Consider the following 14,222-nt stretch of genomic DNA (forward strand, 5'->3'; position numbering starts at 1 on the left):
TAAGAAGGCAATCATGCATCATGAAGGCAAAGCAGCAGAGCTCCCAGTCCACATACCGAGATCTTCTTTCTTATGTTGTCATAAGGCAGGAATAAGTCACTTTTTGATCCGGAGGCGATCGCTTCACTTTTACACAAATAAGCCTCAATACAGTGAATAAGAATCCTGAGTTTGTGCATGGATGAGGACAGAATTGTATTATTAAATGAAACGATAATCTTCAGGAAAAAAAACTGAGAAGAACTCCTCAAACCCTTAATGGAGACATATTTCAGATGACGGAAACACCTCCAAATAAGGTAGCAGACTTTTCCCCGATGCAGGTGACCTAATGGAAAGGTGTTCAATCACATTTATTCTAATTACATTTCACAATGCTTCAAATCCCCCCTAACCAGAAAATAAAACATAAGACTTACTGTCTAAAATACAGTGCAAAAAAACGTAACACCGTAGATTTTCCAGCAGGGGTCACCTCACTCATTTCTTTCATTAAAAGATCTGGAAATTCATTCAAATAATTGAGCTATTTCACTAGATAGTCATTACTTCTTTTTATATTATATTATATTATATCAACAAAGAAAAAGTTAAACTTGTTGTTTATTCCTGTGTTCCAAACACCTGGCTTATCCTACATATTTCTTACAGTTATACATATGTAGAAACAAATGACAAAAATAAATAATAAGTTATAATAATAATAATATTACTCTTATAAGATTTTAATAATCTTTTTCATGTTAACTGGTAATCTAGTCAAACTTGTATGAAAATCAGTTACACACACACACACGTGTACTAATGTGGTTACATGAAATGGTTTCTTTCATTCTAAACCATTCATGTACTAACATTGGACAATTATGAGCACACACGTAGTAAGAAAAAAACAAAAGTGATACGGTTCACTTTATCTTGGCCTGTTGGTCTTTGGAGGCTTGAGGGAATAAAGCAGAAGTGATGTAAGCAGGAGTGTTAAAACAGCGGTAATTCTTCCTGTTGTGTCACATCGTTTTCTCTCCTACGCTCCTCAGAAACACGTCCTCACTGATCCGTCCATCAGTGAGTCCTTCACACTGTTTGATATTTCACTCCGAATCTTTGTTTTGGAAGGTTCAAATCTGATCAACGATACTTTTGCATCAAACAGTCGAAAGACTTTTGTTTGGATGAGTGTGAAATACGTACTTGGCTGGAATAATGAAAGATGCTTCACTGAAAATAACCTTATGGACATTTACACGTATTGCGCAAGCATTCGAATTCCAGGAATCTGTAGAAACCGTTTCACGACTTTGTCCGCGTTGGTAAAGGCGAGATGGCGTTTCTGGTCTCTTAGAAAACTGATAGCAAAACTAAGAAGGATGTGAGTGTTAGCAGCTCTAACACCTTTCACTTGTGAGATTCAGCCCCTTCAACCAAAAAACACTTCAAAACATTTCCACTGAAAGATCTTTGTTCTCTTTCTTCTAACCAGCCATTGTTTTATACCAATACTTTGAGTGCGGTCGGTAAATGAACCTGTAAAAATCGGTTATTTACTAAAGTAGAGGCAATTTGACATTACGAAGGTTGCTGTTCGACACCCAGCTATCAAGTCTTACGGTGTCACTGGTTTGGGCTTTCATTGTTAGGGGATAACTTTTGGCTTTTTTTTACTCTTTTCTGAGATTCTGAGAGTGTGTCATTGTTTTCAGACAGATGCCATGTGACACGTCCCCCGCCAACGTTTGTCCTGTCCCCGGAAAAAAACACACTCAACTGCCTCCTCACTTCCTGTGCTGATATTGAGGTGATTAAGGCTGCTCGTGTTATCACGTTTCACAAAAACTTCAAACACAACACGGCTCGTTTGCTGTTTGCCGTTCCCCCCTCCGGTCATCTCATCATCTCATCACCTTAGCTGTGAATGTACTTTCCCCCTCAGCTCAATAGGACTGTGGATTGCTACTCGTATTGGAACAACGTCGGAGCGGAGCGTTTCATTGTTTCTGCAGGGAGAGCCTGGTGGAGGTGGATAAGCCAAAATAACAGTCCTGGAACATTTTGGACAGGTCAAAGACAGACGGGACAAAGAGAGAACAGAGATAATGTTCTGGAAAGAGGGGAGGGAAGAAAGGGCTACATCCTCCTCTGACACGCACACGAAGAACAGGACAGGAAGCAGTTTCTCGTTGCTTGGAAATGACCTCGTTTGAAGCCTCTTGAATGTTCAAACACACGTCTGAAGAACAGAAGCGCATGTGAACACGAGGCGGAGTCACACAGAGGTAAATAAATGCCAGGAAAACCTTTTGCAATTCATTGTTTATACAAATTCTAATAAAAGCAGAAAAATAGATATATGACAATATACCTCAACAAACTTTATACATCCACCTGCAATATTTACACACGCTTACATTAAAGGTTTTCTCTGAAGTTAAAGTAAAGCAAAAGGCCTTCTGTGTTGCTTGCCTCAGTGCGGCTCTGTTTAAAATCACATCTTTAAAATATATTTCTACCAACATGTTCCTTTTAACGTACGTTAAGCAAGAACCTTTCAAAATAAAAAAGCCAAAAGGCAAACTAAGTTGTGGCCACGGAAACAAACAGCTCGCCTAGTGCTCCGAAATGACACCAGGATGGACTACGCGACCACGCCGATGCTGCGCGGCGCTGGCGGTTTGTCCCGCAAGCGTCAGGCCCCCTGCTGTGTGTCACAGCCCAGGACCTCCAGACGCAGGGCGATGTCATTGATCCAACCGCGCGGATGAACGCGGAGGTAACGGCCGAACAGAGGAGGATCGAAGACAGCGAGAGCTTCTTCGTCCATGTCGCTGTTTCCTTGGAAGATCTGAGGAAGGAAAAAGAGCGGAGGAACGGGAATGAATCATTGAACTAAAGACTGTGCGTCACGGACAGAATTGAATATGCTTCTTTTTTGTGTGTGTTCTAAGCTACATAACAGAGTGACTCATGTAACTGTATCAGTAAGGAAGCTTTGCCACAGATTGGGTCTTCTGAGTCAATGATTAACTTGAGGAATGTGTGAAACGAGTAAGGGCCAGGACCGTTTTAGCAGCATCACTGAGACTGGCCTTCTTCTGTTGGTAAACTGTGATATGTACCTTTTCCCGTTGGGAGCTTTCCTCCAGCACACTTCTCCAGGAGTGACCATCGTGACTGACGGTGACTGAGAACTCGGTCACCATCATCTGTGAGAACAGTTCTCGCGCTCCTTGGGTTATGACCCCTGTGATGCGCTTCACCGTCCCCAAATCAACCTGCAGCCATTCGTGAGGGTTGTTGTTCTGCGGAGGAAAAGGCCAGAGGAAACATTTTCAGATCTGATAAACTAAAAATCAAAGTATTCAAGCATTAAACTAAATAAATAGATGCAAGTTTCCGACAACAAGGTAGAAGTAAGCCATGGAAATGAAAACAAAAAACAGATGTAGGGATGGCCAAAGGGAACACCACACCACTTCCCCTCCCAAATAAACTCGGAAATTGTTTCTGGCAGCCTATCTTTTTCCACTAACATGACGTCGATGCACACTGCAGAACCAAACAACATCACCAACACTCAATGTGGGGATTTATTTCCATGTTAATTCATTGAACCAACATTCATGATCCCCTTTGATTCCAACTGATATGCAAAGAGTTGCCTGGCAACAAGAAAAGCCCAACAAAGAAAAATGACGCCAAGTTTAAGCCTGTTATAAATCACAGCTCGTGCATTTTTGAACCAGAAAAGTAATTCAAGTTGAGCTGGGGCAAAGGAGGAAATAGAGAAGAAGAAGAAGGGCGAAGAAGAGTGTTCCTGTAACAATGTGAGAGAGTTAACATGGTTGCTATGTGTGGCTGCAGGTAAAACAGGACATCATTTGGATCCTGGCATCAAAGCAGACTTCAAAGTTGCATGTAGCTTATCTTAGCATGTCTCATGTTGTAGCTTCTTGTTGAGCAGAAAGATAGCGTGGTGTCATTTGTGTCTCTGTGTTGACCTTTGGTCTCCAGGCGTTGTTCCTGCCTTTAAGGTGGAGGCGTGCGAGGCTGGGGCTCCAGCTACTCAGTAAAGATGAATAAAATGAGGACGCACTGAGACTGTCGTCAGGAATCAGCCTCTTCTGCAGGCCGAGAGGGAGAGAGCAGCCTGTTTGCATGCGCACACACACACACACACACACACACACACACACACACACACACACACACACACGGGAGTCATTTTATACACTTTTACACGGGGTAAAATTCTTCTGCTGCCGGAGTAACTCACTGTTGAGATCGCATCCCAGCAGCTCCAGACGGAGAGCAGGCCTTTGCACAAAGTCTCGGGGGAGAATCCTGATGTAGCGGGCCACAAATGGTGGAAAGAAGAGGTTGTTTTTAACCTTGGAGCTGTCCATGTAGCCATAAAACACCTAAACGAGAGCCACACATACATTTCAGGTCAGAAAGGATTACCAAAACGTACTTGGCAACTTATTACATTGAACTATTTGTTGCTGTATTCATTTCGCGGTGAGACAGCGAAATGTCACGGTCACGCAGCTGCAATTAGAGACCACTAGAACTTCTCGGTACGTTTAACACTAGTAAGAGTAGAGGACAAACTCCGTTCTGCTTGGTTCTGTTTCCTCTGTAAGTGGTCCAGGTCTCTTGGTCCAGGCTGTAGGAGATGCGGAAGGATGTGATGTAGTTGTCCCTCAGCTTGGAGCTGACGCCCTGAGTCTGCAAACCGTGCAACAGGGTGGGCCTGAGGAGGTCCACCTAAAAACCACACACATGAAGATATTAAGAAAATGATATTACTGAAGTCAGATCTTGTACCATTGCTGGCAATAGTTAACAGGAGAAAGGCTGTATATCTTACCTGTATCCACGACATGTCGCCTCTGCCTATCCAGGCGTTGATGTAACCCGACTTCTCCAGCCTCGCCAGCCTCGGCTCCCAGTGGTCTGGAAACACATGTGTAAACACGGTCGTAATCCAACTCAGTGGGGGTCATTTCCTGGCTTTCAGATTTAATAAAGCTGCATGGTGGCCACAGGACTGGGGGGGGGGGGGGGGGGGGGGTAAACACATATTGAGGGTCGTCTTAGTGGGTTTACCCTTTTAAATGAAAAACCGTCTTACCCATGTGATCCGAGGCAGTGACCTGGGAATCTTCAATCCTTCCTGATTTCATTCCCAGAGGAAAGACACAGTCTGCACATGAAAATTCCTGCTCATTATTGTGTTTCCCAAATTTTCTCTATGCTCATCTGAACAGTACATATCTTTATATCTTTTTTTACATTCATGAGAAGAATTAAAAGTTTGTATACAAGATTTCTTCAGATATTACATATTGCAATACAAGAAGTCTATAATATAAAAGCCCCATAAATCACACAAAATACAGCTGATTATTCATACAATGGGATGACAAGTGCACTGAAAGGATCATTGGTTCTAAATTTCAAAATATGTCCTGGTCTTTCAAATATAAATCTAACTGAAACCTGTTGGATAGGTGGAAATCTGGATCAATGCATTCCACCTTTCATTGATGTTAGCAATGACCAATAAAAAGGCTAGAATGAAACCACTATTACTGCTCTGTTCCATGAAATGACATTCTAAATATCAATACCATACAGACATTATTCACATATATGTGCACCTACGTGGATTATAGACCAATAGTTTAGCCCTCATGCCGGCCAGCTGGTAGTCTCCAATGGTGCACTCCACCAGCCACGTGCCGACTGTGGGGGGGTTCATCTCGACCGTGCCAAACACTCCTGAGTGACACATTCAAAAATAGTCAATAAATAGCTCTCACAGTGCATGTAATATAATTACGTAAAACAGAGACAGTAAAAAGGTAGGAACTGTGTTGTGTTTACTGTCTTCATGTGTGGGTCTGTGTGGGCCTGTTTACCAGGGAAGAGGTTGTAGATCCCCATACGGTGTTCCTTTTCAGTGTGAACAGTGAAAGGTAATCCATGGAAGTGCACAGCGTGGTACTCTCCGTCACTTCCGACGTTCAGCAGATGCCACCTGACGAGCTGGTGTTGGGCCACCAACAGACCAGGGACCGTCTCTGCCACATAACCATTGATTGCTGCGGGGAAAACGCAGGCGTTACATGTGAGATTTTATTTTTGAGATGAGAGCAGAGATGAGATGAGACCATTTTTCTCCACCTGCAAACTTATTGCTGATGTGGTACCACGGGTCCTCAGTGTTGGCCACACAAGGCGGAATGCAGTGAAGCCGCAGGTTCTCCTCGTGGTACCAGCTTTTAGTTTCATCAAAGCTGTGGAAGAGGAGGGCAAACTCCTGGATGTTGGGCTGCGTGTTCTGAGTACGGAGGGTACCGGACTTACAGATCACTAGTGGACCAATCAGACCCGAGTTAAGGTCCTTCTCCTGCAACATGGAATAGAAAGACTTGTTTTTATGTAATTATAGCTCAGTATTATTAGTATTGCTAATTAGAAAAGAGGAAACTTTTATTAATACAGGGATTATTTTTTGTGATTGCCATTGGATTTTCCTGGAAGGAAATACATTTTTATTAAGAATGTATTCAAAAGAATACAGAAAAAAAGAGTAAATGCTGCATATCCATGTGAGATGAAGTGGTAACAGGCTTAAGGTGAAGACCCATCCAGACCTTATCAACAGTGGAGTAGTAAGCCCCAGCCTTGCAGTCAAATTCACTGTCGGTCGGTCCTTGTTTCTTGGTTACTCTCCAGTTGTACGTCCGAGCCTCTCCAGGGGCCACCGGCTCTCCTGGCACCCCGGCTGGAGCAGAGGGGCCGTGGGTTTGATCGCTGCCAGCCCCTTGGCTGAGGTCATAGACCCCCTGAAGGTGAAAGGAGTAAGGCCGAGATGCCTTGTTCTTGAAGACCACCTTGAATAAGACACAGGGAAGAGATACGTCACCAAGCAACAACAGAACGTGAGGGTACAAAATAATTCAATATCCTTTTATTTTGCTGCGTGACTAGAATACTCACAGTGAGGACGTCATTTATCTCAGTTCTAATGAAAGGTCCCATGAGTCCCAGGTGTTCCTGGGGCTCTCCTCGGTCTAGAGGACGTAAGAAGTCTTTATCGCTGTAGGCTCGAAAAACCACCTTCTTGTACTGTGGCAGGAACTTCCTCATCCCTCGGCGCATCTCTCTAAAAAGATAATTTGAATCAATACTGCTGCCTTATCATTGGTATTAGAGTAGTATTTTGGTTGTACTTTTGGTTGTTTTATGCTATTTCGAATAAAGCTTGCGGTTGGCACAGATGACAATCGATGCTAACAAAGCAACTAAAGCCTGCTAACTGAGCAATGCTAACAGTGCTAATGCTAGTATGTTAAGATGACAAAAGTTAAACATTACACATAGAAAATTATTGAAAAAGCTCATCTCTGTGCATTAGATTACAATCATTTTAGCAAAAAACCAAACAATGTCCAGTTTTATATTTCTGTTTATGTATAAATTAAACAAACAAAGACGAAAACAACATGTCAACCGTGTTAATAAGCTTTAGAGCTAATGGTAGATTGAATTTTCCACAAAACCACCCCATTAAGGCCCTACATGGAACCTGGATGAAATATGGCTCATACGTGGGTCTGATGAGCTGTTGTGGCTTCCTGATGCCGTAGTCCCAGCTGATCTCCTCAGCAGCAATGTAGTGCTGAAGATATCTGGTCCTCCCGGAGCGCAGGTCCAAGTAATCCGTAGCGACTCCAACCAATGTGGAGTTCACCTATAATCAAATTTAGTATTTGATGCAGTTGAGAGGAATGGATGTTGACTTGGGACAACAGATGTGTGTGTGCATATATATATATATATACACACTTAACTAATGTACAGGAGACACACACACACACAGACAGTTGTACCTCTTGGTTGTAGTCATCATACTCGAGGGACAAATCAATCCCCGTTGTGATGTTGTTGTCAACAGTGCGGTTGTATTCTGGACCAGGCAGATCTCCTGAAAACTGTTCAGGCTCAGACCAGATGGGGTTTTGTGGTACTGAGTTTTGATGCATCTCATCTGAATTGGTAGGCCTGAGAGTTGAGTCCTTCGCTTTCAGTGGTGGTTCACTTTCTTGTAAGATCTCGTTGCCACTTTTCGGCTCTCCATTAGTTCCATTGCTCACCGTTGATGCTTTGTTACTTTCATTGGCAGCTGCCTCAGTCCTGTTAACAGCATCTTCTCCAATCTCCATCCCCGGTCCTCTGTGTCCTGAAGTACCAGAATTGAGATCTACATCTGTCCAGTTGCCTTCTGCTTGTCTCCTCCGCCTGCCACCTCCCTCTCTTCCTGGTTCATTCCCATTCTGGGAATCTGTCAGCTCCCCATCCCTCTCTATTTCCTGCAAGACATCCTGTGGGATTCGTCCCTGTACTTCAGCTAAGCTGTTGTTAGCGAGGGATTTCTTACACACTGGAACTGCAACCAACTGTGTGTGATTTCGATGTCTTCTGCCCCTCGGCTGTAGATCTCGCTGATCGATATAATCATACACATCCTCTGGAATCCTATCACGATCAACTCTGTCTCCATCGTCACTTTGGAGGACGCTGTAACGGATGCTCATTCCCATTCTCCTGAGGCGGCCATCGTAGGCGCTGATCTCCCACTCACCTGGGAAAAGACAATATATGACTCAAGAGCAAAACCATCCGGGAGGATGACGCACCAAAACATGCACAACTATTGTTCTATTGTTTATTATTAAAAGGTCGCATATCTGCTTTATCCTGATGCATTGACGGGCGTCAATTGGTCAAAATCTGCAGCTGTTTACAGTCTTAGCATCTAGGCATGTCAGTGCATCTGTAAAGCCATATTTCTCTCTCTCTCTGTCATTTCTATGCATCAACTTCTTCTCTTCATCTGACACATGTCATGTATGAAATATGTGTCTTTGCTCACAGTTTTTTGTATTGTTGTAGAAAAACGATACAAATAGCTGCACCCCTTTCAGTTTCCTCCCCTGTAATCACTGTTATCCCTGCCAACACTGGCGCCTTCGTATGCAATGTTTGTGCTGTTAGCAGATGCCCCAAGTCTAAATGGCATTTTCCGGGAAACAAGCCAATTCTCTGAAGTTAAAACTCTGTGGATCTTCCTGCTCAGTTCAGGACCACTTTACATTTTAAAGGTAGTGCATGTTTCCACAGGAAGCATAGAATTATATCTCTGTTATTTTACTGCACCTATATTATAGTCAGTTAAAGTCAGTCATAGTCAGTAACCAACAATCCCTGCTAAAAAGGTCCACAGGCCTTCAGCATCACAAATCTCAAAGCATTAAATTATCTCACAGACAGGATGCAAGTCTCACCCATCAGCTCGGTTTCCATGGGAACGGTCATGCCTGTCATGGGGAAGAGGGTGAGGACGGACTTGTAAAGGCCTTGGTACTGAAAGAGGTTTCCCGTGAAGTAAACCGAGAGGAAGTCACTCTGAGTGCCCACGTTGGCCACGTGCCAGAAAGCGACGTCGCTTTTAGACGACACAAACTGTCGCCCGCTGAACATGCCGCCGTTTATACCTGCAGGTAAGAGGAAGGAAGAGTTACTAAACCGATGATGTGATGGCTTGATGCCTAGTGGGCTGATCACACAAATAACAACAGACTTCATGAACAGAGAGTATTACTTTGAAGCAGCTATTAATTCAATTATTTTTAATCTATTTTATTTTTTTTTTAATCAAATGACAATGCATGAATACGAAAGCGTTTACTAAGAGTGATGAAGAATTATCTTACTGTAAATGACATTTGAGCTGTAGAATTCAGGGTCTGAGATGTTCGAGTTGCTTCGGCTGGACTTCTGCATGTTTTCGTTAAAGTACCAACTTCTGTTCTCGTCAAACACAGCAAATATCAGGCTCCATTCTTTATCTGGGCCCAACTGCATTCAGCAGCCGATTCGGTAAAAGAGACACAGGGCATTATATTATTAGTGCAAGTGGGAGGGAACGTCCTCCGATTAGCATATTCATTATTATTCTACACATGCTCCCCACCAGACGTCCTCTGGTGTCCATGGTGCTGGGCTTGCAGATGAGCAGGGTGCCCACCAGCCCCGAGGCCAAGTCCCTCTCGAGAGACACCGTGCTCTGGTACAGCTGGGTCAGACACCCGGGGTCTCCCTCCAAGGGTCCATCCTCTGTTGTGAGGCTCCAGACGTAGCTAAACGTCCCGTTGGGGGGCACGCCCATGGAGCGCAGGTCCTTCTCCGCAGCTGTTTTAATAAAACGAGATAGATAAAACCGAAACCCACACAAGACGAGCAGGAAGCGATAATGCACTAGAAACGTTGCAAGCCGGCTCATTGATCTAAACGGCTGACTGGGTTCAGTCCCTTTGGTTCCTTGATTACCGTTTGCAGATTTAAACAGCGGAAAGATCTTGCTGAGGCCGTTTGGGTAGATGTTGAACGGGCGACTAGCCAGGTTTCTTAAAGTGATCTGGAGACAGTTGAAACCAATGGGCGATGATTTAGAAAGTCTTTTATATCGGACCATGCAGAAAGGACCAAATTGAATATTTTCTGCCTTCACTCACTTGGATTTGATCGTTGACTTTTCCTTTCAGCAGTGGACCCAGCATTGTCCTGGCAGGGTCCTTCCTCTGAGTGAAAGATCCATCTGTGTATTCCACATAGACGGCCTTTTTATATTTGTAGTCCAGGTGATGGGGAGGGGGAACCAAATGTCCTGACTGCAACTCACTGATGTGTCAAAGATACAAAAGAAAAGAAAAAGGACAATTCAATCAATTTCAAATCCTCTCTCACTCTGTTAATTCTTCTTCCTTCTTAGCCGCCACCTTTCCTACCTGACCGTGGGTTTCGGATGGAAGTCGTAGTCCCAGGTGACCTCTTCCACAGCGATGTAATGCCGCCAGCCCCGTGGCTGTCCTCCGCTCGCTCTCGCTTGCACTTGGGGATTAGACAGAAAGTTTATGGTGTTGAACAAACTCTCGCCGCTGTCATTGTAGTCGTCGCCGCCATCCACATAGTCCTCGTGTCTGACGTTGCGCAGGTCGGGTCCCGGCTCGACCACGGGGTCAGGGCACTCCTCCACCGTGAAATATGCGTCCATGCCGCCTGAGCGGTAGGACACAAGGAGAAAAGAGATGTCTCGTTTGAATGGAGGAAGTGAATGAGCACATCCAAGAGGCTTATCTCGTCTTTGTTACCGTGGCGGTGAGCGTGGATCTGACAGCTCATAAGGAAGCGGCCGGAAGTAGCAGGTCTCATTTCTGCGGTGATGAATGACATGGGGGTCACCTCAACGGCCACTTTGCGATGGTTCAACACCTAAAAAAAAACAACGCGAGTGTCCATTAAACTTTCTAGCTTGACTTTTTTCTACTTTAACTAAAAAAAGAGTTTGCATCACTGATACTTTGTTAAAATCGAGGATACCCTGCTGCTTTGATTGATCAGACTTTTTTTTTAATCTTCCTATAAATACGTCCTACAAGACCTAATTACCCGCAAAGTGTGATCCTGGAACTGGATGGAGTGGATCTCTGGAGCTGTGCCCATCCCGATCAGATGCCACATCACAGGATTACGGCCCTGACACATGGTCAAACCTGCACACAGACACGGGGAGAGTGAATCAACCCGAACAGATCAACTTGATGGAACAGTCTCCTCGCCTGCAGCCGCTCTGGTTCATTACCGGGTAACGTGGAGTTGACGTATCCATTGATGGTGTGGTATTGCTTTCGGCCGATGCTTTTCTTGAACCTCTCTCTGTTCTTCCTTTCTCCTACCTGCCCGTACCAGCTCTTGGTCTCATCGAACACTACAAACAGCAGGACAAACGCCCGGTTTCTCCTCTGGCCGTCGGTTTTGAAGGCACCTGTGAAGGAACAAAACCACATGTGATGCTACGCCTGCAAGGCTACAGAGAGCTATTTAACATGCAGGGGCAGCTAATATTCTTAATCCTATACATTTGTTTACGTTTTACTTTATTCAGTGCAGGAATGACAATCTGCTGGTCAATTGGTCCACCACTTTGTTCCAGAATGAAACATCCTAGCGAGTATTTATTTTAAGGATTGTTGTAGCAATTTGCATTCCAGGTACTCACTGGGTGAATTTCATGTCCGGTTTTCCTCACTTTTTCTTTAGAGTCAACATTATGCTCACACTTTTGGCTTCAAACTAAATGTCTCAGGAACTACTAAACTTGATTTGACTTTTGATGTTTTCATTTAGTTGTCAAATACAGTGTTATCTTACACTAATGTGAGAGCTTTACAGACATGGTGCGAGGTTAAGTATGTGCGTAGGTGGGATTAGATGCCCAGTCTGTACCCGTTGCTCAAGCACACACTGACTTTTTTGGCAGATGAGCAAGGCGCCGATGAGTCCCGAGTTTAAATCTCGGACCGTGTCCACCTGGGAGGAGTAGGAGTAGGTGAGGCACTCCGGGTCACTGGGGGTGGGACCGTCTTTGGGGTTTATGTCCCACACATACTCATAGTAGCCTCCGGGGGAGACGGCGTCATCCTCCTTCTCGTGGCCCGCTGTGGAGTCATCGTAGCCGGCTCCTGGGGAGAACGACGGAGAGTGACTCCTCTGCGTTATCTCAGCAGAGGAGGAGGGTCGAAGCAGGAAAATGGGTGTCACATGAATGCGAGTAATCCGCTGCGCTATTTACCGTATACTGTACAAAATGAAGAACTATAAAAACGCTTCCAGATGTTGAATCATTGCTAGCAGGTGCAGCTTTTCAGAGAATGATTAACTCCGCTTTAGGAATCCATCCTGAGTCAGGCCACAACAACGGCTGCTTGGGATCTGCAGCACCGTTAGGACGAATGCCAATGGCTTCTGTTTAGGGTAATAATCTTCAAAAGCTCCTTGGATCAGGGATTATTCATTATTTACATTTGGGTATCATGATTCTGGAATAAGTCATCATGCTCTAAGACTTGCCGTTTGGCTGAAACGTGCTGAAAAGAGTTTGCTCAAACAAGAAAATTGTTAGCGTTGCTCGCTGTAATTTCCCAAGAATGGGCAGTTTTTGGGCAACACTGTGCGGCTCTGTGGTTAGTATAGCAATGTGCCATTTACATCATTGTCGTGTGCCTCTTCTTCTTTATTGGAATTACTTTAGAATAGCAAAAACAAAAAGACATGTGAGTAAGAAGATTAAGTTTGTATTTTGGCCACTAAGAGTTTTGCCATGAGCTACAACACAGATTTTGTATTAAATATGAGTCAAAAAAAGTTATGAAGTGTGCTGCTGACTAACGATGAGCACGTCCACCCCCTGAAAGTAAAGTAGGTCAGAGAACGACCGTAAATCCGTCCAATCGTTTATTTTCTACCTTCCGACTGTTTCCAGTAGGTGATCCCCACAGGGCTGATACTGTAGGGCTGAGAGGCCAGGTTTTTGAAGTGGACCACCACCCGCTCGCCAGCCTGGGCGACAATAGCGGGACCTTGAATACCTGCAACCGGAGGACACAACATATAACATCCCCTTTTAGGACAACAACCCCCGTAACAGAACGGAAGAATTGTTATGTTTTCTTTTTTTTGTGTTGAAAAGTCAAGCAATCACTTTTCAGTATTGAAATCACATTTTTTACTGTAAAACTACTAGAATATAATATGTAGACCATGAATACCTGTCCATGCTGGCCTTGGTTTGGGGACTGTGTATGTAGAGTCTGTATACTCCCTGTATATTGCCTTCACGTACTTTTGAGGAGGATCTTTGGATCTACTTGTAGAAGAAAAAAATGATGAAATTATAAGAAGATAATCACTTATAAACAATCCATCTGACTTTCAATTCCCTTAACTATAGTTGTCTAACTTTCGGAAGCAGGAGCCTGGATTTGGAAAACATAACTCCCCATTTTTCTTTTTTTTTCCAAATGAGAGAAGCTAGTTGCGAACCAAAAGACGGACTCACCTTTGTTCGGACCCTGTTGGGTGGACGTAGTCCCAACCGACTTCTACCGCCGCTACGTAGTACACCCTCACCGCGGGGGGCGGCTTCACGTCCCCGGCGCAGCAGCCCAGGAGCAGCAGCAGGGTGGCGGCTCTCATCGCGATCATCCCCGACGTGTCCAGGGTCAGTGTGCGGGCTTCTCCCGTGGACTGCGGCGTTTATAAGGACGGGGGGGAGGGGGGGAGTTGCACCTGTGGGCGTGCGCGATGCGTAAAAT

General features: G+C 44.5%; 1 protein-coding gene across 2 annotated transcripts; it reads right to left on the reverse strand.

Moving 5' to 3' along the window:
- Positions 1–684: 684 nt before the first annotated feature.
- f8 (coagulation factor VIII, procoagulant component) lies at positions 685–14,146 on the reverse strand. 2 transcript variants are annotated; one of them, XM_062560604.1, is made up of 27 exons: positions 13,967–14,146; positions 13,677–13,771; positions 13,374–13,496; positions 12,378–12,590; positions 11,711–11,893; positions 11,518–11,621; positions 11,220–11,340; positions 10,857–11,127; positions 10,584–10,749; positions 10,399–10,486; positions 10,043–10,260; positions 9,783–9,927; positions 9,354–9,563; positions 7,899–8,650; positions 7,617–7,759; positions 7,006–7,171; positions 6,660–6,899; positions 6,187–6,412; positions 5,922–6,104; positions 5,665–5,781; positions 5,132–5,203; positions 4,868–4,953; positions 4,609–4,764; positions 4,271–4,415; positions 3,996–4,144; positions 3,114–3,296; positions 685–2,839 (listed from the first exon to the last, which is right to left on the reverse strand). In XM_062560604.1, exons 1-27 carry the CDS (start codon positions 14,110–14,112, stop codon positions 2,684–2,686), a joined length of 4,857 nt encoding a protein of 1,618 aa, XP_062416588.1. In that variant the 5' UTR covers positions 14,113–14,146; the 3' UTR covers positions 685–2,683. The 2 variants fall into 2 exon arrangements, with proteins under 2 accessions (XP_062416588.1, XP_062416587.1); XM_062560603.1 differs by having other exon boundaries at positions 13,677–13,774.
- Between the last annotated feature and the right edge of the window lie 76 nt (positions 14,147–14,222).

This window comes from Pungitius pungitius, chromosome 2 (genome assembly GCF_949316345.1).
Source record: "Pungitius pungitius chromosome 2, fPunPun2.1, whole genome shotgun sequence".
Taxonomy (NCBI): Eukaryota; Metazoa; Chordata; class Actinopteri; order Perciformes; family Gasterosteidae; genus Pungitius; species Pungitius pungitius.

Coding starts and splice junctions, on each gene's coding strand:
- f8 (XM_062560603.1), bottom strand. CDS start 14,112: ATGATCGCGATGAGAGCCGCCACCCTGCTGCTGCTCCTGGGCTGCTGC. Junction 11,622..11,710: donor CGTCAACTCCACGTTACCCG/GTAATGAACCAG, acceptor GTCTGTGTGCAG/GTTTGACCATGTGTCAGGGC. Junction 10,750..10,856: donor CATCCGAAACCCACGGTCAG/GTAGGAAAGGTG, acceptor TTGACACATCAG/TGAGTTGCAGTCAGGACATT.